We start from the raw sequence: 26,875 nt of genomic DNA, 5'->3' as shown, positions 1-26,875 counted from the left end.
TTTAAAAAACATATATTTAAGCTATATCCTGTGTGTTTTCCCTTTCCAGATGACAGCAAGTTTTCTGAAGCCATCACAGTGCTGCTCACCTGGATTGAACGAGGGGAAGTAAATCGGCGATCGGCCAACCAATTCTACTCCATGGTCCAGTCGGCCAACAGTCATGTCCGCCGCCTGATGAATGAAAAAGCCAACCATGAGCAGGAGATGGAGCAAGCAAAGGAGAACTTCAAGGATGCCTTAACTGGAATTCTCACTCAATGTAAGTAGCCATTTTGTGGGCCATGTCCATTGCTGTGGTTTTGCTTTCCTTTGTTGGTGTGTTTTTGGTTTTTGTTGTTTGTTGTTTCTTTTGGGGGTAAGTAGCTATAACGACTTCCCATTCTACTCCATACTCAATGGCAAACTTCATAACCTACTTCATACTCTATGGCAACTTGGAGGAACACGGACCATCCCCTAAGAGCTTGTATCTCAAGGTGAGCAGTTTCCATAGCCTTCCATCAGTCGTGCAGCATCTAGCCTCCATATCAGGAGTGGCCAAATGCACCAAATGTCCTGACTCAGAACATTCTGCACATTACCTGCTGCGTACTCATCCACATTTAAATAGAGATTTGTAGGTCATGCTAATGCTGACAGAATAGGAAGCACATACAGACTCAGTTGACCTTGGGCCCTGCTTGGGGAAAAGCTTCAGGTAGGGCGACTTTTCCTCCTCCCTGGGTCATGATACTCTGGAGGTGCAGTGCCTAAAGTCCCAGAGATTTGGTGCTCGGGAATAATATTGGCAACAAGAGTTGGGTCTAATTTTATTTTATTTTATATCGCTTTTGCTCATTTAAGATGGAAGGCAAATTGCCTAGTGATTTTTTTTTTCTATGTTCAGATATGTAATTGATTAGGGGTTGTAAATGGGGCTTCCTCACAGAACAATTGTCAGGGTAATTACCCAAGGCTCTATTCAAAAAAAAGGATGTGTGTGTGTGTGTGTGTGTGTGTGTGTGTGTGGTGTGTGTGAATTTTTTAAGTGCAATATAGCTATGCTTGTAGTTAATGTCAAAATGCTATAATGCTTCCCAGCTGCCTATGTTTTCTTGATTTGTAAAACCCATTTAATGGTGCTGTAACAATATTCTTGTAAATTCCAAGCCAGACAAGATGGTGATGCGTGATTTAGGTATTAACTCTTTAAAAAGCTATATTTTCCCCCAAATTATAGAGCCAAGAGAAAGTACAGTATAATCTGACCATATAGATGAAGAATTTTAAATCCACCAGGTTTGTCCCCACAGAATAGAAGGAACAGAGTCATCCGAACTCTGACCCATCTCTTAGCTTTATCATCTTCCTATCTGACAAGATAGCTAACTAACATAAGGGCAGATTCACTGGCATTACGATGTAGAATATTGGTAGTGATATCCAAAATCATGAAGGGACACAAGATATTGTCCTTTAGAACATAAACAGTAGCATAATATAATGGTCCAATAGGAGATTAGAGAGGCAACATGGTACAATGCAAAAAATCCTAGAATTAGAGCATCTCATTTCAAATCCCACTTTGATGGGGGTAGTGGCTAGAGCCCTAAATAGAGCCAGAGAGACCTGAGTTCAAATCCTGTCTCAGACACACAATAGCAGAATAACCCCGGGCAGGTCACATAACCCTTATTTGCTTCATTTACCTCAATTGCCAAATTGGGATAATAATAGCATCTATCTCCCAGGGTGGTTGGGGGAACAAATGAGATAATAATTTTAAAATGCTTAGCACAGCACAGGTACTATATAAATACTAGCTATTATTATCATGATTATTAATGAGGGTAATAATATCATCTGCCTCACAAAATTGTGAGGATCAAATGATGCAATATAATGTAAAACATTTTCCAAACCTCAAAGAGCTATTTAAATGTGAACTTATTATTTTTAATCATTCTCATTGTTACCTTATGATCTTGGGCGAGTAAATTCACTTCTCGGACCCTCAGTTTCCTCATCCATAAAATGAGGGGCTTGAAATTACATGGTTTTTAAGACCCTTCCACCTATGAGCTAAAGTCTTGCCTAGTCATGTAATCTAATTCTATTCAACAAACACTTATTAAGTGCCTACTATATTCAAGCCAAGCAACATAGTGGAAAGACCCCTGATCCTAAAGACTCATCTTCCTGAGTTCAAATATGGCCTCAGACACTTACTAGGTGGGTGATGCTGGGCAAGTCACTTAACACTGTTTGCCTCAGTTTTCTCATCTGTAGAATGAGCTGGAGAAGGAAACGGTGAACCTGTCCAGTATCTTTGCCAAGAAAACCTCAAACAGGGTCACAAAGTGTCAGACACAACTGAGGTATGACTCAACCACAAAAATATTCAAAGCACTTTGTCTTTAGAAATCATAAAAATGAAATAAGACTGCCCTAATGGAGCTTAAAATCTGATTGTGAAAATAAGAGTGATTTAGTTAGCAGAACATGATAAGTATAAAGAAGAGGTCCAGATAAAATGTAATGAGAAATGTGAGTAGGAAGAGATCACTGTCATGTGCAGGGATTGACTGTCACAGAGAAGGAGGTATCTGACTTTGATCTTGAAGCAATAGAATGTCGCTTGACAGAGATGGAGGGAGGAGAGTGTCCATTTCAGACATGAGCATGTAAAGAACAAATACACACAGAGGTGTGAGGGCAAGAAAAGAATGAGTGATGTTAAATGGTCCACTGTGGTTAGAATGTCATTTGAGAGAAGGGAGGGATGGTAGGTTGGAGTCAGATGAAGAATGGCCTCGAATTCCAAGATGAGGAATTTGTGCCTTTATACCTTAAAATGAGAATCTGACTCCATGAATAAAGACACAGAAGTAAAGCACATGTCCCTAAACCACTCTGGCAACAATCTAGAAGTATTTCCCACTATACTTTCAACTTATAATGGGTAGAGATTCAACTTTGCTACTAATATTGAAGATAAGCCAGACAGTGAGTAATAGAAGTCACTGAGGTTTGGTTTTGTCTGGCAGTGTCCATTAAATGGGTAACAGCATGTCAAAACAGAAGAGCTTAGAATGATGAATGTGTGCTTCCGGTTGGGAGAGCATCAGAGATAACTGTAGTTTGGGAACATGAAGTTACCAACCATAGGAGACCACTTGGTTGAGTAGCAATGGTGAGGTATGATAGAAAGGGCCATGTCACTGTAGTCAGACAGAAGACCTGTGTTCCAGTCCTGCCGCGTACATTTCCTAGTTGTATCATTTTAGGCCAATTTCTTTCTCCTAAGCTTATTCATCTGTTTTTGGTTTTTGTTTTAGAGGAGGTGACCTCTGAGGCCTCTTTCAGCTCAGGATTTCTAATCACTATACATGGGATCCACTCCAGCTGTGTGACTCTAGACAACCCACTAAACCTTAGCTTCCGTTTCTCCATCTGTAAAATGGACATAATAATAGCACACATCACAGCATTGGTGTGAGGCTTCAAGTGAGATAATCTGTGCAAAAAGCCATGGAAACTTTAAAGTGTTAGATAAATGTGAATTATTGTTATTATCAACAGTTCTTGACTCACAGGGTGATTGTGAAAATCAGAGGAGAGAATAGAGTTAAATATTTTGCAACTATAAAGTGCCAAATTATTATGATTCAGAAAATTCATATTGGTCAACTCCCAGCTGTGACAGAAATGGCAACCTGTTAATTTCCCATTCATCTACTACTACATGGCTTTCTCCTCTAGCCTTATAACTTGATTCTCAATTCCCCTTTGACACAGTTTCACCAACTTGCTAACTTCAGCAGTGACTGGGCAGGCCCAGATGCAACCTGAAGTATATTGTTTGGCAGCATAGCCAACATGTTGGCAGGCACTCCAGCAGCCTTGAGCAGGCCCTGGGAGCCATAACACTCTTAAAGTGACTTTGGAATAGATGATTTACCTTAAAATTTACAGGCAGGTTTTGGCTTTGTGCGCCACTTACCAACCCTTGTTTATTCTCAGTGATGGGCTCATTCTTCTCTGCCATCGATAAATGAACTTTAGAAGTAAGGATGAATTCAACACAGGAATTCATCCAAAATGTATAGTAACATATGTGCTTAACCATATATATAGATATAGATAGATATATAGTGTGCACATTGTCTGATCATCTTTGCATTTGAATTGGTATCATTTCTAATCCTGGATTTATTTTAAGGGAGAGTCAGATTTCAGTTTCTCTAGGCACTGATGGCTTATGTATCCACATTCTCAGCTGTCTGTGTGGAATGGGAGTGACATTCCAAGGAAACAGGACCAGTAAAGAGCAGCCTAGAATAACTATTGGAATTAGGGAAGTAATATCTAGGGATTTAGAGCTGAAAGGGGCCTCAAAGGCCCCCTACTCTAGCCCTTACATTTTACAGATGAAGAAATCAATAGTCAAAGATATTGAAGACATGCCCAAGGTCATAAGGTAGCAAATCTCAGAGTTAGGATTGGAATCCAGATTCTCTTACTGCAAAGCCAGTGCTCTCTGCACCATGGTACCCAAGGATAAGTCCAGCACTACAGAGTGAGGCAGATAAGCAGCATTAACAACTGCCCTGAAATTTCCATAATCCGAACAGAGACAGTCCTTTATGGTGAACCCAATTGCCACATTTTCCAAAAGCTTCTTGTTAGTCAACTGAGCATCAGTAACATCCCAGCTTATTAACATTAATATTCCTGGCAAACGCCCCATGAATCACATTTTGGCTTTTTCATTTGGGAATGAGCCTGGGATTGTTAAACATGAAAATTATATGAGGAAGGCAACTCAGCTTTCTGTCTCCTAGGTGACTGGAAATATTCCAGTCATTCTAGAATGCATCCCTGAATGCCACTTCCCAATAAAATATCCTGATTTTACAGTATCAATATGCTTCTCTGTAGACATCCTTACCAGCTGAAGTAAAAGAGAGCTGAGAACTCTCTGGGAAGTGTTTCAAGACAATCCTAGAATGGGGATGTGAATATGCTGATTTTGTGAACTTTGCAACAAAGAGCACAAGGGGGTTCCTAAGTAAGAGTTTCATGCTCAGTAAGAAGAGTTCTGGGGAAAGGAAAAAGGCAGGGCCCAGAGCCACCAGAGGAGTTCTGAAGTCCACCACATCCATCTGTCATCTGGTTTAGTAGTACACACAGCAATGTGAAAACATATAATCCCTTGATAAAAATGTTTCCATGGATCTGTGTCATTGAAGGAATGAGGGCATCTGTAACTTGATGTATAATGCCATTTTATGGATTACCTGCTCCATATTTAAAGATCGATTAGAATCTATTTAGTCATTGATCTAGAGCTGGAAGGAGTCTCAGAGGCCTTCTAATTCAACCTTCTTCATCGTTTAAAGATGAACAAACTAGTGAAATGACTCGTTGCGGGTCAGCTAGGTAGTAACTGTCGGGTCCTGGGTTGTAACTCAGGCTGTCCACTCCAGAGGTACTCTGCTTGCCTCCTCTACACTGCCTCACTTCCTACCTTCACAAATGTTTTGTGGAGATAGACTAACTACAAGGTGAGACTTTACAAGAGCTAATTTGTAAGTCATTGTAACTTCCTTCTCCAAAAGGGTGTATCAGCCATGATGGGAACCAATTCTTCAAACAAATAAATGCCTAACAAAGAAATTACAAAGAAGCTGAGGCCTTCTGCACATGGTTTACTTTCACATCAGAATTGATAAAGATTCAGTCCTTGGTACTAAACTCGATGTCCCAGTCAAACAGTGTGCCCCATTCTCGTCCCTCGTTCTTCCATTTCTGTGTCCATGCTCATACCATCCTACAGATCTAGAATAGTCATTGGACATAGAGGTAAGGTTAGAAAGGACCCTACTCCTCCCATTTTTAGATGAGGAAACAGACCCAGAGAAATAAAGTAACAAGGTAAGTGGCAGAGATTTACACATGCATCCTCCGGCTACAGAGGATGCATTGCTGTTTTCCACAGTGCCATGCCTTGTCCTCTCTCTCTGCCTGTGGAAATCCACCCTTTCCTTCTAATACCCAGCTCAGATACCATTCCCTGCATGGAGCTTGCCTGGATCCCATATATGGGTATGATCTACCCCCTTTGAATTTCTTATAGTGCTTTATACTTCACTTACTTATTCCAATTTAAATAGTAGCTTTTTATGCAAAAATTATATTAGCCTTAATATATAATATTATTATATTATAATTATATTATGATAATATATAATGTATATATCACTTTAAGGTTTGCAAAGCAAATTTGAGTGTGTATATACATATGTGTACGTATATACATATGCATACATATGTGTGTATGTGTAGTTGTAAATGTGTATTGTATATGTACATACATATGCACATCTACATACACACTGTGCTTATGTGTATGTGTAGATATAAATGCATGTACTTGTATGTGCGTGTTGTCTATATACATATATGTGTGTATGTGTATGTATATATGTATGTATGAAATTTGATTCTCACAAGCCTACAAGGTACGTGCTATTATCTCCACTTTACAAATAAGGAAACTGAGACTGAGAGAAGTTAATTGAAACATGCCTAGGATCAAATTGCTGGTGAGTGTCTGAGGCAGAATTTGAACTCAGGTTTCCTTGATTCCAAATCCATTGCTTCATCCACCATATTTAGGTCCAACACCACCTTGAGGCACCAGGCTTCATCTTTACATTGACAACACCTAGCCCAGTGGCTTACACATAATATGTGTTTCATCAGCTTTTGTTGATTTGAATTGACTTCATATTTTCTTCTCATCCAGAGCTAAATAAATCAGGCACTTAAGTAGCAGTAACTGTCTCTTCATTCTTAGGTAATACTTCATTCATTTTTGGTTACAGATGAATAGTCATCAAAGCTGATAGAAAAGAATATGATGCTGATATTTAAAGAAACTGTGTGTCTTCCTTTCCTTTTCTGACTGGCCAGCTAACTCCTCTTTGGTGGAAATAAATACAGGTGTAGTGGACTCTTCAACACAGATGAATTATCTCATCATTATGTCATTTTATGATATGGGGTTGTCAGTTTCATGGCATAAAACACACCATGTTTTACATCTCAAAGACTTTCATGTTGTGGAATTATCTGCTTTATATATAGATATACTTTCCAGGGATCCCCCACAGGCATTCCAAATCTCAGTTTTGTTTTGAGTATAGCCTGTCATTTCATAGCTCAGAGAGGAATTGTTTCTAAAGTTCTGGAAGCATGTGCTACTGCATTGAATTATTAATGTGCACATCTTGTTACAACACTCAGAGACCTATGAAAATTTAAACAATCCATGATATTCCCACTCTGGTTCTTTCCCAACATGTTTCATGGTATGAGAAAAGAGTCAGGGGAGCTAAGGGACTGAAAAGCATATAGGAGAGGAGAAGAATAGAAATGAGAAGAATATTGGTTTAAGAATATGTACTATGGTTATGCTTTATAAACACAACAATAGTTGTAGGCAACAGTTGTATTCAAGAAACAATGGCTAATAATTAGGAGGGACTTTTTTTACTTAAAATTGGCCAATTTTTTCCCCCTTTGAAGCTTCCATGCACTGTGTGGTTCCCTTTGGGAACAACCAGGACAGGTCTAAATACTCTTCTGCATGGAAGGTCTACATATAATTCAAGATAGCTAAAACCACCACCATGAATTTTCTCTTCTACAAGGTAAACATCTGCAGTTCTATAATTTGATCTCCAAGCACCATGGTGTCCTGTACCCCTACTTTCCTAGGTTACCCTCCTCTAGAAGTTCTCCATGTTGGGGGCAGCTAGGTGGCACAGTGAATAGAGCACCGGCCCTGGAGTCAGGAGGACCTGAGCTCAAATGTGACCTCAGACGCTTGACAATTACTAGCTGTGTGACTTCAGGCAAGTCACTTAACCCCAATTGCCTCGTCTTCCCACCTCCAAGGAAGAAAAGAAAAGAGAAGTTCTCCATCTTGTCAGAGTCCCTGCTAGAATGTTATAGTCAGAATGAAACATGATACTTCTGGTGAATGACTAAATTAATAGCTAAGTAAATAAGTGAAAAGATTTGGCATATTGTCCTAGTTTGTTGAGATCATTTTCCAGTTAGCTTTTTTCATTATTGTATTACACTATGGACCCATGTTGAGCTTTCAGTCAAATAAAAACTCTAGATTTTTTTGTTATCTTGAACTGGTGAAGTTGATTTCTTAAATCTAAGTGAAGACTTTACATCATATCTTATCTTGCTGGGTATAACCTATTATGATGTTTTTGGATCCTGATGATGTCATCCAGTATGGTAGTTACCCTTCCCAACTGCATGCTATCTCCACATTTGATAAGCACATCACTGAGTTCTTCATTCAAATCAGAGAAAAAAAATTTAAATAGCAACTAATATACTAGGAAGTTAATAAATGTTGCTGTTGTTTAATTTTACTTGCAGTTTAAGTGATTTCACACCACATAACTAAGAGAACTGTCTATTCCATCTATGTGTAGGCATGGCCCTACTTCCATAGTGTTTTGTGGGAGCTATGCCATCCAGCTAGGTGGTACAGTGGATAGTGCACTTGGCTTGGAATCAGGAAATCTCATCTTCATGAGTTCAAATCTGGCCTCAGATACTTACTAGATGTATGACCCTGGGCAAGTCACTTAACTCTGTTTGCCTCAGTTTTCTCATCTGTAAAACAAGCTACAGAAGGAAATGACAAATCATTCCAGTATCTTTGCCAAGAAAACGCCCCAAATGGGGTGATGAAGAGTTGGATAGAACTGAAAATGACTAAACAACAAGAACATAATTTCTGTTTGTATATTAAGAATGAGTTTGCATAATAAGTATGATTTGTGAACCCACAAACCCTTAAACAAGCTGGGTTAGAGTGGAGTAAGGTCATAACCTTATATCCAACTTTAAATGTACAAAAAGTTGAATATAATCCATGTTGAGGACTTTTGACTATGTTTGTAGCACAGCATTTGGCAATACTACAAAAAGGTCTCCCTACCACTCCCACCATGGAGGATAGTGGTCATTCTATACAAAGTTAGGAGGGATCAATGATCAATAGTTTGACAGTATCTTAGAGGTTATCTAGTCCAGGTGAGGAAAGTACAGAATACTTTTTGTGTTCCAGGCATTGGAGAGATTCACCATTAACATTGGCTGGACGTTGGTACCATCAACATAAGAGGCACCATAGTGTGGTGGATAGAGTGCTGGGCATAAAACGAGGAAGATTTGGGTTGGAATTTGATCTCAGATATTTGCTACTTGTCTAATGATGGGCAAATTATACTTAGACTACTTACCTAACAAGAAAGTTGTGAGGAAATTATTCTACATACCTTACAGTACTATGCTAATGCAATAATAATTATTATTATTATCATAGTATACTTGTCATGACATGGATATGAACCTAGATTCTATGCAGCTATACTACTGTATCTGCTTTCAAAGGACAATAACGAATGGACTAGTTCCTTGTTATTGAATTATTTGCCCATGGGAAGCTATGTAACAAAGAAAAGTGAAAAATGGATCTGAGTCCAACCAGGCCTTTCTATTTCTACCATGATGGTGCCAGATTTTACCAGAAAAAAAGGACCAAGGGGGCTAAAATTCACAGTTTTCTCAACCACCAATAACCATCAACTTAATTTTTAGTACTCTCAATGTAATATACTTGTCCAATGGCCGGTGAATAGTTATGTTATTGGAAAAATTAATAATTTTTACATAATCACTATAAACAAAACCAAAAGAAGGAAGGATATAACTCACAAGGATGTCTCATGCATTCTCCTTTGAGAGGCAAATAAAGAACTTTGTGGAGTTGATTTTATTTTTATCTAAGGTCAGTAAGAAGCATCATTTCATGAGACATTTTGTCATCTTATCTTTTAGGGGCTATGATAAATATTTGCAAAAACACCACCATGAAAATAATAAACTATAAATTTAGAGTCAAAGAGAAACTTTAAAGTTACCTAAAACAACCCCCTTATATATGAAGAAACCAAGAAGGATAAAGGTTAAGTGATATTCCCTTGGTTACATGGGTAGGTAGCAAACAGCAGAATTAAGATGTGAACCAATGTCCAAAACCTTCAAGTCCATCATTCTTTCTGCTGTGTCAAATAAATAATTACATTTTATGCATCACCATCTGTTATAGAGAATGAAGAAGAGAAATCCTATGTGACCTTCCCAATTAAATGAACACATTCATTGATAGTAACTTCAGTGCAAAGGTGGAAACACGTGAATATAGTAAAAATATTTTGGAAAATGTGATTCAGGAATAGAGAATGAGAGAGACCAAAGATTTGTAGACTACACGTAAGCTTCATGACTATAAATCATGAATACTTTCTTTGAGAAATGAATCAAAAGATTTTTTTATGTGATGAATATCAACAGCATCCAAAATAATAAAACCAATTAAATTTTACAAGCAATTAATGACTTGCTGCTGATTGTGGGAGAAATTTCTGAATCATCTGTCTGTGTACAGGCAGACCACTGACTTGTAAGAACAAGGAGCAAAATTGATACAAAACTAGAATATATGATATGGAATTAAATGCTACAAACTAAATTATTTCAACAACTTATTGGCGCTAAAAATGCATGCGGGAAAGAATATCAACAATGATCACCGTAATTTCATACACAATTTGAGTGAAATAAATCAATTATTATAACAAGACCAAAAAAGACCAAAAATCTTCTTAGCTTTTTTAATGTACTTTATTTCTCCCCAATTACATGTTAAAACAATTTTTTTAAAGTTTTGAGTTCCAAATTCTATCCCTCTCTCCTTCCCCTCCCCGAGACAGTAAGCGATCAGATGTAGGTTATACATGTGGGATTATTTAAACATTCTCATATTAGTAATTTTATACAAGGAGACTTGAATAAAAGAAAGGAAGAAAGTCAAAAATAGCATGCTTCAGTCTGTATTCAAACAATATCACTTCTTTCTCCAGAGGCAGATAGTATGCTTCATCATTAGTCCTTTGGGATTTTCTTGGGTCATGGTATTGCTGAAAATAGATAAGTCATTCACAGTTCTTCACTGAACACTAATGCTGTTACTGTGTACATTGTTCTCCTGATTCCGTTCACTTCACTTTGCATCAGTTCATGCAAGTCTTTCCAGTTTTTTTTTCTGGAATCACCCTGCTTGTCATTTCTTATAGCACAATAATATTGCATTGCAGTTATAAACCACAGCTTGTTTAGCCATACCCCAGTTGATGGGCATCCCTTCAATTTCCAATTCTTAGCCAGCACAAAAAGAGCTGCAATCAATATTTTTGCTCATATAAGTCCTTTCCCCCCTTTTTGATGTCTTTGGGATATAGACCTAGCAGTGGTATTGCTGGATCAAAGGGTATGCACAGTTTTATAGCCCTTTGGGCATAGTTCCAAATTGCTCTCCAGAATAGTTGGATCATTTCACAACTCTACCAACAGTGCATTAGCACCCTAGTTTTCCCATATCCCCTCCAACATCCATCATTTTCCATTTTTGTCACATTAGCCAATCTGATAGGTATGAGGTGGTACTTCAGAATTGGAAAACCACCTTAGTTAGCCAACATGAGTTATTTCTTTAGTAGAGAGATGTAGTAACCAAGGTCCACACCACCTGAGAATGTAAATTAATTTGTAAAATCCTGCAAGGAATGATGTTGGAAGATTATTAGCAGAAACACCTCATAAATAAAAATTAGAAAGAAAAGCCAGTTTAAAGAAAGCATGGTGAAAGATGCCACTAGGCAAAATCATTCTGAGGACATTTAAGGATGAAACTGAATGGAGGCCAACAAACATAAAAGATGGAAAAGATCTGCAAAGAATATTCATAACTAGGTCTTCTCGCCAGTAAGGGCAGTGGAATCATTACATTTAAGCTGTAACATAACATATGTGCTTAAGAGGAAGTAGAAATGATACTAAAAAGAACAAAGATGGGAAATGCAATTGGGTGGCTAAACCATCTTTTATATTTTTAAAACCAAGTATACATAGAGTAGGTAGATTTCTTGAAGAAATGAGCAACAGAGATAATGTTGTTTGACCACCCTCTGATCGTTATCATCCAGTGTTACAGAAAACAGGGAGATATACATTCAGGGAAGGTCTTTGCCTTGGTCATGGACAAGATGCCACACAGAGTCCAAGTCAAGGCAGAATTTGCTCTAGATATTAAATACCTCCTAGACTTCTAGAGATAGTGGAAGATTGAAGGGACTGATGTGATGGGGTCACAAAAAGTCATATATGACTGAACAACAACAGTGAGGTATTCTAGATTCTCCCGTTTGCAGCATTGTAATGATTATATCAAAACCCGGGATACTGCAGAGATTTCTTAAAGATATCCATAATCACTGAAGAGAATTTAATTTCTTTATCTACAATGAAAAAAACAAATGGAAGAAGAATGCCCATTATCCACAAAATAGCCCTAGCATTCTCCCTGAAATAAAATCCTATCTTTTTTAATACCAATAGTCTCCATTTTGATTGTATTACCGTGAGTCATGGAATACTACAAACTCCATACAATTTAAATTTAAAGGGTGGTTAAAAGGCACATGGTAGATGTGACTGGCTGCAACATATTACAAATAAGAACATGGGAAGGAGAAGTGGTATAAAGGATGTCATCAAAGAAATATACACATGAAAAAGAAGATATATGGGTCATATGGTGAGAATTTTTGACAACTGATAGACAGCAGCAAACTTAAGCCAGGACATGGACAAGAGTTGCAGACAAGGATAATTGGTGATTGGAATCATTGGAGGAAGAACTTCCATCACTGAGCTTACAAATGCATTGACATATTTTATTTGGGAGTATTATATCACATTCATAAAGTGGTCTGTAAGAAAATGACCTTTAATTCAATCATCGTGTATATCGGTGATCATTTCCAACCCCCAGAATCTTTCCCAGTTACCTAGTTTGGGTGATTGGTACCACCATTAACCTTGAGGCCATTTTTGACACAAAATATCTGTAAAATGAAGGTGTTGGAGGATGACTCTATATCTTTAAGCTTTAACATACTATAATTTGCTATAGAATCTGGTTTTTGCTAGTACTTACCAGAGCTCAGACTGTATGGTATCAAATACTTCAGTGAGATCAGTGGATAGTTCAGTGAACATCAGCAAACTATATGTTATTCCATACACATTTCTCAGGTCTGTTTTAAATATGGAATTGCAGGTTAAAGTCACATTTCAGTTCTGAGGATTTGAGTTTGGCAACATGCAATTGAGAAAAATTGAGGACAAAATTATCATCAATGGAGAGCAGTGAGATTCCTTGATCATTTTCTCTGTGAGCTACCTTACCCTGCTTTTTGAAGTTAGCCCATAAAAGAGTCCAGGGATGTGGAAATCAGGAGAGTGAAATGTGAGGTGTTTCCGATATCCGTGGGTGTGCTGTTATCCCCTTCAGCCAGATTTGTGGCCTCTTCCACATTTCTTCTGAATGTGGAGCACTCCTTGAAATCAGTTATCTCTTAGGAACACTGCGGATAAACATTTTTATTCCCACCAAGGGAAATTTGGCTCCTGTGCTCTGCTGTCCAAAGAGAATTTTATGAAGTGTTAAAATGTTTTTTAGACATTTGTGACTTTCATCTATATAGCTCATCCACAGAGGAAAGTCCCCATATAACTGTTGTAACAGCTCTGCGCAGCCTTTCTTTCTCCACAAAAGTATCTTCCGTGACTAGTATTTGTTGATCATTGCAAATGCTGGGGGATTTACCCCCTAAAGATGCCATTTTGGTTTCAGAGCAACAATGTCTGATTAAAAAAATTATTAAAACAAAACAAAACAAAAAAAGACATTGACATGAAAGCAAATGTTTACATTTCTTGGGGTAAGCAGTCAAGATTTTTGGATGCTGAGAGTTTGCCTGTACATGGAGTAGTGGATGTAGGCTGTTAAGAATGCATCTATTCAGCAAAGTCATGCCACTATAATGTTGGTATTTTAAGGCCATTGTAAAAGAGCAATGGTAGGAAGGGTTAGAGAAACTTATTTATTCACCAGCCTACTCAATTCAAAGATTTACCAGAAGAGATGTCCAGTAAAACAAAGCAATTCAGGTAAGACATATTGAATTCTGGGCACTGAAAACTGTCAGCCTCATAGTTGCTTGACTCTGTAAAGGATTGAAAAGGAAATGGTTGTTAACTAGAATTAATGACAATAGTAATGCTGCTGCTGATGATAACTAACATTTATATGGTGCCTTTAAAGTCTGCAAAGTGGGCAGCTAGGTGGTCTCGTGGATAGAGCACATGGAGTCAGGAAGATCTGGGTTCAAATGTGGCCTCAGACACTTGCTAGCTCTGTGACTCTGGGCAAATCACTTAACCCTGTTTACCTCAGTGACCTCATTTGTAAAATGAACTGGATAAGGAAATGGCAAATCACTCCAGAATCTTTGCCAGCAAACCCCAAATGATGTCACAGAGTCAGACACAACTGTAACTGCAATGACACCTCATTTGTCCCCAGTTAAAAACTCTCTTAAAAATGAGAAGTTTGGACTTGTTCCAATAGATGTCTTAGATCCTACAGCCCTCAATCCACTTTCTGCAGAGTTGAGCAGAATAACTTGGACTTGGGAATCAAGAGATGCTATGTTTCATTTCTACCAACAGTACTTGTTAGCTATGAGATCATGAAGAGGTCAGTGGAAACTCTCTGAACTTCTTCAGGTTTTTCATTCACCTGTAGTACCTGGTAGAAATGGAACACAGGCATCTTCTGTCCAGAACTTCTCATTTTTAAAAAAAAGATGATTTTTGCCTGGGGACAAATGAAGTGTCATTGAAGTCACATTAGAAAGAAAATGGTCTGTTCTTGATTCTTTGTGAAGCTCAAAAGGCAAGAAAAATCCCCACATTCAAGATAAAAGGGAACCTATATGGGAGAATACCATTTTGAAAAAAGGATGACCATGGATGAGGCAGAGTATTTCAAGATTTCTACATTTGAAGGTAATAGGACAGCATAGGGAGATGTTAATCATAGAACCATTAACCATTTGGTCTAGCCTCCTTCAGCCCTATCACCCACAGTTTCATTTTAGAAAGAAAGAAAAAGAGAGGTGGTCACTTCCCCCAAGATCACACAGTTGGTGGCAAAGCTCTCTAAAACCCTTGAAGAGTCAAAATCTCTGGTGACAGAACAAGACTGTCCTAAAATAGCCAGTGAGACCCTTAGAGCGTGACCTCTATGCCCTGCATTACTTGTACTAATCATATTATCCCTTTTAGCTTTCTTATTTGTGTTACTTCTATTAGATTTTAAATTCCTTGGAGGCATGAATAATTTTATTCTTTTATCTTTTTATTCCTGGTAACCAGAATAATGGTCTGGACTTTTTTTAGTTGGGGGTGGGGGAGGGGAGTAAAAGGATAGAGATCCAGGATGTGAATTCATTAGTGTAAGAAGCTGGAGTAAGATTTTTAGGATACCTGTATAGGTGACTATATGTGCCTGTATATGCATGTGTGTATATGTTTATATATGTATGTGCATATATTAATATGTGTAGTATATGCACATACACAAATGAATACATATACATTTTGTATGCACATATGTTTGTGCCATGTGTGTTTGCACATTCATGCACACACGCATACATGTGAATAATAGACATCCGTATTGCATCTGTATATGTACATACATGTATTGTGTTGTGCGTACATATACTCACACACGTATACCTCATACACCTATAAGGAGACAACCCTAATGAAAAAGCTTCTAATGCCTGGACAAACTTTGGTAGAGACTGTGTGGGATTAAATTAACACCCTTCTCCTCATATTTTACACTCTTGGACATTGGGAGCATCAAATGTATGTGCCCCTAAGAGCAGAGATGGGACAGTCTTGGGGCCCTGGCCTCAGTATTCATTCTTTCCTCTCCCCTTCCTATTCCCAGAGTGAGCCAGATACCCAACCTCCTCATGACTGAATTATAGTATAAAACACTGCCAGCAGCATTAGAAGTATATCTGATGTTGGTCCATGTTTGGCCCTCAGGTTTAACAAGGTTGTAATAGATATAAATGTCACAAGACTCCTTTTTTCACCCTCTCAAGATAATGCCACAGTATGCTTCTTTCCCTCCCAGGCTGACCTTGAAATTCTCATCTATCCATACATAATGCCAAGGTTTGACTACTTGAATTCCTTGTTTACTGGGCAGCCTGCCAGACTGATTGGCAGGCTCCTGAATTCTCAGAACCCAGAGCCAGACTGCACTTAAGTTTTGTCTGAGACTCCCTTTGCAGAGGTTTTCAGTAACGTGATGTCAAACCGCTTAGACCTCTCGTCTTGACTTTCACACAGTCTTCTGACTGTCCTCTGAGAGTGGGTCTACTTATTTCTTTTCTTCATTTTAATTATTCCACGGGGACTTCTTTATATCCATCCCATCACTCCCTCTAAAATCCTCTGCCCCTGTTGCTGACCCCTTTGTCCTTCTCTATCCTTCCCTGGGTTGACTTCAAAACAAAACAAAACAATAACAAATGCTAGAAAACCTCAGGTGGATTCTAATTTAGTTCATTTGTTTCTTGTGTCTGACAAGCTCTTAAGAGCTCTTCCCAGGGAATTTGGAAATTTTTATCTCTCAAAGAAAAATCCTTTCTGAACCCTGCAGAGTTGAGTCTCTACTCTAAGCACAGATGGTATTAAAAACAAAAATGAAGGTACTTTGTTTAAGACAGGCCTCCTGCTTGTAAAGATTTAATCCAGTTCTCCCGATATTTGGAGGGCTGAACGGATTAAGGATATTATCCACTGAATGGATTAAGATATTTAGCTAAGGCTGGGGCCTGGAAGGTACTAGGGGGCATGGGAGAGGGAGAAAGTGAGGGTTTATGGAATGTGAATTTCAGGGGTTTTTTTGCAAAGTTTGGCCACTTCGCTTTGCAGCTGGCCCAGTGGCTACAAATCCCAGTCTTCTGGGACCTCTTACTTCTCTGGACATGAGTGTTTCTTCACCTCTAAAAGAAAAGGTTATCTAAATTTGTTACTAAATAGTTAGTAAGCACCTTCTATGTAATACTATTAGATCACCTATAAGGGTCTTTCCAGTTCCATATCCATACTCCTATATACTTACCCCAGTATCTCAAACCAAGGGTTGACTGATCTTCTCGGTGATGCTTTGGTTTTGTAAGGGAATTGGAGGAAGTGGGCAAAGAATGGAATATAGTCAAAAGAGCTCTTGATTTGAAGACAAAAGACTTCACCTAGTGGTGTCCAATCTCTCTTCTCCTGTTTATTATCTCTATGACCTTGCTGAGCCTGTTGTCTCATTTGGATTTTAAGAACATTGAACTAGGCAATATTGAAAGTCCCATCAAGTTCTAAATACTGACAAAAACATTGATGACCACCCAAATGTGTGCCCAGGACAGTGTGCCTCAGCCTCCAGTCTAAAGATATATTTTCGTCCCTGGCTGTTGTATTGCTATAAGAGACATAATGGACACCTCAGAGGGTCACTGTTGAAGGAGAACTTAACCAGGGGTCACGTTTTATCAGTAGCAGATTTGGGGGGGGGGGCACTATGATTTCATTGATAAAAGAAACTTCTAGCAAGGAAATTCCTTCTACCAACAGAGACTGACTGTGTCTGTTGTACAACTTAAAATCTGGAAGAATTTCCTGGCATATGTGAAAGAGTCAGTGTCACCCAGCCATTATAAATCAGAGGTGGGAGGTAAACATGGATTTTCCTGACTCTACCCACTTCTACCCTCTGTACCACACTGCCTCTCAAATATCATGTATCCAGGTAAGGAAAGTACTACCAATGCAGGGTGGCATTTTCTCTGTACCCTAAAGTTTTTGATAGATGCCTACTTGTCCATGGTCACATGGTTCATTCTTCACTCAGCTGCCAAAGTGATCTTCCCAAAGCATGGGTCTGACCATGTCACTCCTCTGTTCAATAAATTTCACTGGTTCCCTGTCTCCAAGAGGATCGAATACAAAATCTTCTGGTATTCAGAAGCCTCCCTAAGCCATACCTTCTACCCACTCACACCTTTCTAGTTTTCTTAGAGCTTAAACCCCACCTCCAATACCTGGAATGAAGTGATACTAGTCTGGGGGCTGTTCCAGGAACATGACATTTCATCTCTCAATTCCAGGCATTTTCTCTGGCTCTTCCCCACACCTGGAATGCTTTCCCTCTTGCTGGCTTCCCTGGTTTCCTTCAAGTCCCAGCTAAAATCCCATCTGGTATAGAAAGCCATGGGCAGGCCTGGAGTCAGGAGAACTTAAATTCAAATGCAGACTCAGACGTTTACTCACTGTGTGACCCTGGACAAGTCACTTAACAATGTTTGCCTCAGTTTGCTCATCTGTAAAATTCCCTAGAGAAGGAAATGGAAAACCTTTCCACTATCTTTCCCAAAAAAAACTCCCAAAAGGTATCACAAAGAGTCAGACATGATTGAAAATTACTAAAGTAAATTCTTTTTAATTCTAGTTCTTTCCCTCTGTTGATTATCTCCAATTTATCTTGTCTATTTCTTGTTTGTACATAGTTGTTTGCATATTGTCTCCTTCCATTAGATGGTGAATTTTTTAGAAAGAATTCTTTTGTTTGGGTTTTTTTCCCCTTTTTTCATATCCCTAGAGCTTAGCACAGTTGCCTAGCACGTAGTAGGTGCTTGATAAATGATTATTGACAGATTTATGTAGTCAGTCAATAAGTGATGTGTTTATTGACTGACAGACATTTCCAGTATGCCTCAGAGGCAAGACATCAACCTCAGTCTTCCTGGCTACAACACCTATTCTCTAAGCCATTTTCTGACTTGGGGCTAAGAAATAGAAAGAAATATGGAAACTGTGTATAGAATGAACCCAGAAATAGGATTTGCTAACCCAATGTTATAACTGAATTGATTAACCATGGCTTTATATAAGCCATGAGTAAGTATATACTTACCTGGTCATTTTTGCTTTTTTCACCTATTTAGTCCAGGTGTGGGGAACCAGTGGTCTCCACACCACATGTGGCCCCCTAGATCCTCAAGTGTGACCCTTCCACTGAACTTTGTTCTGTGAAGCTTGGATTCAGTCAAAGGGACCTAAAGGATCCTAAAGGGATCTGAGGACCTAGAGGGCCACATGTGACCTCAAGGCCAAAGGTTCCCCACCACTGATTTAGACTATTGGAAGTATGTGGTTAAATGATTTAGTTTTCCTTCCTATTTTCCCATTTTTTGTTACTTTGTCTCTCCTCATTCCTACTACACACACACACACACACACACACATATCCTACTACATACATATATAATATCAATATATAGAATATTTTCCACCGTGCCATGTCATGTCCTACACACACATATATGTGTGTGTACACACCCATATATATTTACATGATGTATATATGTATTTATATATGATATTAAAATATAATGTGTAAATATATTTATATATTATACATATATCACATGTATTGTATCCACATATATACATCATGTGTGTGGTCACACATGCGCACATATATGTACAGTGGAGAAAATGTACACTGGCTCTGGAGTCAGAGGTGCTGGTTTCTAATGCCTCTGATGCTTACTGCTTATGTGACCTTGGATGAGTCACTTAACCCTCAACCTTCTGGAGTCTCAGTTCCCTCCTATAAAGTGAGAAGATTGGTTCAGATAGCCTCTGGGGTCCTTCCCAACCCTGGATCTGTGATCTCATGATGTACATATTCATGCATGGCACCCATTAAAGTTTGTCTCTGGTACCTCATGATGGTAGAGAGGTGACCTTGGGTTCTTAAAAACAGTGCCAATGGAATCTCAGCTAGAGCAGACCCCATCAAAAATGGAAATGTTTTCAATGTGGCCACAGCGATAGATAGACTAGGTGTCTGCCGTCTGAAGACTGGTTTTGCTGAGCTCAGAGAGTCTCTTCACTGGATGGTGAGGTCTTTTGGCTATGACAGCTAATGAAACTGTCTACTAAGGCGGAGAGGTGGCTGCTTGCTGTGTCACTGGAGGGAGTTTTTATACTGATTGTATCAAAAATAATGATGATAATAGTAATAAACAACTAACATTTATCTAACTTTGGCCAGGCACAGTAGTAAGCAATTTTCAGCCATTCCATTCCATTATTTGATCCTCACATCAAGGTATTATCCCCATTTTATAGTTGAGGAAACTGACCCAAACAGATGTCAAGTGATTTGCCCAGAGTTATATAGCTGGATTTGAATTCAAGTCTTCCTGACTCCAGGTGCAATGATCTATCCATTGAGACAAAAGATCTTTTGAAACATAGGTATAATGTAGATATACATGTGTTTTATATCTATCTATGTAAATGTAGACATATATGGATATACATATAAATTTACATTCTGGCTTTTATTTCATCCACTTCAAACAATGGAATCTATAACATTCTTTCCAGAGGGCAAACTTTGAGGGATTCTCAGCACACTGCTGTACAATCCCAATACAGTAATTGATAGAATTCTCCACCTTTTCCTGCCCATTTGTAGCAGCAGGTGTGTTATGGTCAAGCCTGAAACTTTGGGATATCATCACACTTGAAAGTCTACTGGAACATGACTATCTACCAACTTTGCTGTTGAAGTTACAATTAAATTACAATCATTGGAAAGACTCAACAGAGAAAATTTTATCGTTCAGAAAGAACTCTTGAATTTTAGCAGTAATTCTTTTCCTGTTGTAGAATTCAATCATTCACACGGGATCTGATTGACCTCTCTGTATAACAAGTTAAATTGTACTATACAGGCATTACAAACAAAACTTAGACATCTGGGAACATCTGCTTATGGACACGCAATCAGAGGCCATTGTTATCAGCCAAAGCCCCTCCCTCCTTCCACAGAACTCCATGAGAGGAATAAGGTATTTTTGTGAAAGGATTTAATAATTTGGATAGATAAGTTTATCCATTTAGTAAACTAATTTGATCCATCCCTGTTTGGCTAGGAATGAAAAAGTAAATATAGTTAACCTTAACAATAAGTCAGAAAACCTAGGGTAAAGTTCCACCTTTCTCACATATATGAACTTGACAGACTTACTTTCTCAGGGTCTCACTTTCTTCATGTAGAAAATCAGCTATTCAGTCAATAAGCATTTATTAAAGCGCTATTATGTGCAAATTGTTGTGGTTCAGTCCTTCAACCAAGTCTGACTTTTCATGACCCTGTGGGCCATAGCACACCATTTCCATGGGGTTTTCTTGGCAAAGATACTAGAATGGTTTGCCATTTCCTTCTCCAGCTCCTTTTACAGATGAGAAAACTTAGTCAGACAGAGTCAAGTGACTTGCACAGGGTTACATAGGTAGTAAGTGTCTAAGGTCAGATTTGGACTCAGGTCTTCTTGACTCTAGGCCAGGCATTCTATCCTCTGCATCATTTACATGTCCATAGTAGGTCCCTAATAAATGTTTACTGACTGTTGGGGCTCTCGGTAGCAGCTGCTGCTTTCCTGCCCACACAACCCCATTGCCTTTCTTCCTGATTACAATAACAACATTTCCCTTTCTGGGACCCTTCTGTTACCCTTCTCTCCCATAAAATAGAAGGGTAACTCAAAATCTCTGTGTGTGTGGATTTTTTTAAATCCTTCAAACATTATCTTATTTTTGAAAACTCAAGTCAACTTGATAAGGATATCCCTAGGTGTTCCTGAGTTTTCTTGGCAAGACAACACCTTAGTTCTGTCTAATCCCTAGGCCTAGTCATCATTTAGCGACCCATAAGGGAAATGGGGTGTAATACAGCTCCTCTAGCACATAATCTTGGCTAAATCTATGCTTTTTAGACCCTTTGCAAGGCTGTGTTGACAGCACTATTCCTTTACAATGTGTACTTATCCCTCCCTAAATCATAAACATCTGTGGTATTGAAAACATAGGACCAGTGATTTTTTAAAATCACATTTAACATCTGTCTGCTAAGCTACAAACTCCATGAGACCTTGTCTTACCTAAACTTTATATCTCCTCTAGCACACAGCTCTGTATACAGCAGGTGCTAAATAAATGTCTCATGAATGGAATGGAGTTTTAGAGCCAGAGAGTAGTTGAGATCATCTAGTTTTCTTAAATGAAGCCAAATAAAATGACTTTCCAGAGGTCACATAACTTAACTGGTAAGTGGTCGAACCAGGACTCAAACCCACTTTTCCTAACTCCAAGCTAGGTCTCTTTCCACCATGCCTTTAGACCAGGCTGTACAACCTGTAGCCTGTGCCCACGAAAGGATTTCAGCAACCCACAAAAAATGTAGAGGATCCTCTACATTTTTTGGCTGGCCCCAGTTGTGCAGGCCTTCTTCAGACTGTGAGTGCCTTGTGGACACGAATTGGTTTTTTTTTTTTTTGTTTGATGTTGTTATTGTTATTTGCCTTTCTTTGCATCTCCAGAGTTTAGCTTAGTGCCTCGTACAAAGTAGATGGTTGTTGACTGACTAACAAATACCAAATACTGTGTTCCTTAGCAACTATAAAATATATGTTCATCATGGCCAAAATAACACCACAGAGGAAGGGGAGAGCCCAAGCAGAGGAATGGACATGACCCAGGACAGAATCAAAACTGCATATAAATCACTAGTTCTGCCTCCCACGAGGCATTTCCCTCCACACCTTTCTGTAGAATTCTGTGTTTCCTTTCTAGGTGAGGGTGACTTTCATTGGTCACGGCAGACTGTTCTTAAAACTATGACTTCCCTGGCATCTGAGCCTGCAGTCAGGTGTAGTGAGAGGGAGCGAGGCAAGAAAGGGGCCATGTCTAGCATCACAGGGGGCCCTGAGGGAAACATAGACCTGAATTGATGACAAATTGTCCCATTAAAATTGAGTTAAGTTAATGCATCACTTGACATGATGATAAGATTTGATAAATGAGAAGATTGGGTTTTGAGATTCTTTTGCATAGAGGCAAAAAAAAAACACAGTAAATATAAAAGCTTCCATAAGAACAGTCCTAGTATTATGAAATAATAATTGAATGAAGGAACAAGTTGAAAATTGTGTCGAATGAATGAAGGCAACTTCTCCCATTTTCCACCCTATTCTACCTAATATTAATTTGATCATTTCTTCATTCTCTCTCTCTTTTAAATTTATGCCACTTTGTTGTGATCATTATTTCTTCTGGTCCCTCTTTTGTGGATTATTATATCCTCATAGATATTCTTGGCACATGACATTTTGCCAGAATGTCAAAAATCTTGTTAACATCTTGTCTTTTTACAGATATATTCTTTTGCTTATTTTTTGAATAGAGCCTTTGAAATTACCTAATAAAGATTTATGGCAGGTTTTAGCTCCAACAGGAAGATAATAAATTATGTCTTCACAATTAATCATTAAAAAGTTCAGATGTGCACCTCGATTCAGGGACCACATGAGTCCCTTTAATTTTTAATTCCAATGGTTCATTTTGTGTCCCTTTAGTTCTTAAAAAAAATCTTCATTTTCCCTTTTCTGATAAAACCAATGGTTTTTGAAACATACATTTGGCTTGCATTTGGCTGACCCTGATCCCTAGCACATAATACGAATGGCTCAGTCTTTTCTCTTGGTAGTGTAGTTAACAGATACTGGATATTTATCTTTCCAATCGCACCATGCCTGGAAGCCACACAGGTGCTAAATGAAGTCAAGGAGACAAAGTTAGAACTTAAAGTGGTTTGGGAGCCAGAGGGAGGGGAGCTTTATGAAAGTGATAATGGAATAATAACCAATGGTATGTAGCCCTGATGAACTATGGAGGGCTCCGAAGGTATGTAAATGAAATCTGCATGCCAATGAAATGAGTTGGGTGAGTCAGCTGGGGAACACACTGGTCTTTTCTTGCCTTGATGAAGAGGTATTAGCTCTAATTTTTTCAATAGGATCTTTGGGTTGGGTGCATTTGGGAGCACCACAATGGGGTATCAATGGGGAACTGGGGAGTAAAAATGGATATTGAGAATGAGGGAAGAGGTGCTTAAAAACTAATCAACTCAACCAAATCCACATAAGCTATGGCCCTTTCAGAATTATACCGTTGGCACACTGAGGCCATAACATCTAGAAATTTAGAGATGTCTGCCTTCTCATTCAGCAGCTCCTCTCCCTTTCTCAACTTCCAGCTCCCAACCTATACATTATAAATACTGATGTAAAGAAACAGATGGATGGATAGACAAGGCATTCACATCTTAAAATGATAGCTAAAGGTGCTTAGGAACAGCTGCCCATGAAATGTTTAGGTCACATTTAAAACTGCTGTAGACTAAACTTATGGAGACAGACTTGAAGGGAGACATCCCCAACCTTGATAAAATGTAAGTACAAAAGGCACGTGATTGGATGACTATCGATGATGTCGTCTCAATAATGACATCATCCATAGACTCCTAGTGTCTTTGCTTTGCTTCACTATAGTGATCACAACATAAATTACTTGTCTTGTTTGACTTCCTTGTTCACCAAAGTTGAGCAGATTGTGGCCGTTTTCAACGCTTCTGCCAGACAAAAAGCTTGGGACCATTTCTCGAAAGCTCAGCGCAAGAACATAGACATTTGGCGAAAGCATTCTGAGGTTGGTGATTTTATTATTATGTTTTAACCACCATCACACAGCTGGATTGGCCCAGAATAGTGTGGCTGCAGCTAGGCTGTGACCTTCTGCATCTACCCCTTGCTAGTTACAGCGGGCAAGGCAATCCACCCATCATTGTGCAATCTCATTATCTGCTCCAAAGCCAGCAAAGATTTGTTCCATATCCAGAAAAACGGCTGAATTAACACTTGGAGAACAGAGTGATTTTTTCCTATGAAAGAGAAATATCGTTATAGTCTTTGACCTTTCTGTTAGTAATTAGTTTGGAAATCAAGCAAGAACCTCTCTGTTCACCAAAGTATTTTAAATTAAGATATCCGTTTTCATAGTGGCACCTTGTTTGTGTGTGGAGATTTTTGTTTGTTTATTTTTTGGTCATTTTAAGTGCTATCTCTAGTGATGGAGGTTTATGATATTATCAGAGCCAGAAGATGGCAAGGTACTTCTTTCCATCTATGTCTTCTTTATTTATTAGCCATTTCTGTTAAACACAAGTCTCTCTAGGAGAAATCCAAAGGGACTGATAAGACTAAAAGAATGCCCCCCTCAGTCACCCCCGAGGATTTTAAACACCAGGGGAAAGATACAGAAACCCTGAGATGCCACCTCTATCACCTGGGAAGCAGCATTGTGTGTTTCTAGTCATTGGTCTTCCAGTTTCCATGTTTAATTCAGCCATGTAGTAGTGTACGCTATGAGCCTGTACTTTAAAAAAAAAGTAAGTACACTGTTTGTCTTTGTTTCTTTCTTTTATCTTAACAAGAAAAAATCTCATCCAGATGCTTCTCCATTCCTAGCACAGCATGTTAATATAATGGTTCTCAAAATGATTTTTCCCGTTTCAGAATCAAAACTTTTAGAAGGTAAGGTGTACTTTATTTAATGATTTTGGAGCACAATTTTTTTTAAGTGTAGTGTGAGAAACAACAGAGTGCTACGATATAAATTATTTGGGTAGCATTTTAAGTGCCCATTAACTAATGCTAAATTACAGTTGAATACCAATGGCACTAGATGTAACATCCACATGAATACCAAATGAATTCTTTATTATCACTGTTATTATGGGGAATACCAAATGACTTCACCATAATGGGACACTTAAAATGCTACTGCAATTTATTGTTAAGAAGGACATTTTTTTTTTACTTCACAAATACTTTAGAAGGTGGTGACTGATAAAATTGGGTGCCTCTGGATTGGATTCTGAGGAGGATGAAGATGGGCTTTCCTCTTTGATCCTCTTCGAAAAACAAAGGACAAACAAAACAACAACTAGCTAGAAGCTAGAGAAGTATAGGAGATTCTCTAGAATTCAGACCTCAAACACTGTTTTTCCGGAGAGGCCAAGTAGCCATGTGTGGTAAAACAAACAGATGCAGGATTATAAAAGACCAAATGGGAATCCATAAAAACATTTTTTGGACTTCAAAGTAGCTAGATCATTTTCCTTCCTCTAGAAACAAAACAAGATATTTTTTTAATGGAAGTGAAAAGCAAGGAGGTACTGAATGACCCCCTTTTTCAACTACTGTCACTAGCCTGAAAATGTCAGACAGAACCAGATGTTGTCTTATGTCTTTTTTCCCCTGATTGTTCCCTGTGTGCTGGTTTGTTTAAATGCATTTTTTCTTTATGCCATCTCCAAAACCCAACCCCCAACAAAATCCTAATGACTCCAGAGGGGAAGGCACAAAGATCTCTGGCTCTGGCTGTCTTAGGAAAGTGGCTGAGTTTTCCACCCCAAGAAGGGTAGAAAAATATATATTCCCTGCCTATTGGATGCTCTTCAGCCCTGGATCATGTCAATGTCCCATCTTTTAAAAGGCCCTCATGATATTCCAATCCTTCCCACCCGCTCCCATTTGCTCTCCGTTATGAAACAGAATTAGAAATTACCTTTGATTTTTTTTTCCCTGTGTGCCATTTAATTGATTAAATACCAGTTTGCAACTTACATTGTGGATAATTTCTCAGTTGCATACAAGCTTGATAATTGGCTTGATTTTTCAGCCTCCCCATGTACAGCATCTGTTAATTATCTGCAACACCTTTACAGACTTATTAGAATGTACTAGTGATTTACTGCTGAACCAGAGGCACCCTGTGGAAACACCCTCAGGTTTTTTTTTGTGTTTTTTTTTTTTCATTTCTTCCTCCCTCT

The 26,875-nt window shown here is 38.6% G+C and overlaps 1 protein-coding gene across 8 annotated transcripts in view; it reads left to right on the top strand.

The window, feature by feature from the left end:
* Positions 1–26,875, top strand: part of ENOX1 (ecto-NOX disulfide-thiol exchanger 1) — a 726,395-nt gene that overhangs the window by 549,334 nt on the left and 150,186 nt on the right. For all 8 annotated transcript variants that reach the window (XM_069068688.1, XM_069068694.1, XM_069068693.1 and 5 more), the window contains 2 exons: positions 50–262; positions 24,584–24,690. In XM_069068688.1, coding sequence (XP_068924789.1) covers positions 50–262; positions 24,584–24,690 — 320 coding nt within the window. The remainder of the gene's footprint in view (positions 1–49; positions 263–24,583; positions 24,691–26,875) is intronic.

The sequence above is a fragment of the Petaurus breviceps genome, unplaced genomic scaffold (genome assembly GCF_028583685.1).
Source record: "Petaurus breviceps papuanus isolate PSGF00001 unplaced genomic scaffold, PetGlider_PUasm1.0 90769, whole genome shotgun sequence".
NCBI classification, from domain to species: Eukaryota; Metazoa; Chordata; class Mammalia; order Diprotodontia; family Petauridae; genus Petaurus; species Petaurus breviceps.
This window is presented reverse-complemented; position numbering and strand designations above follow the sequence as displayed.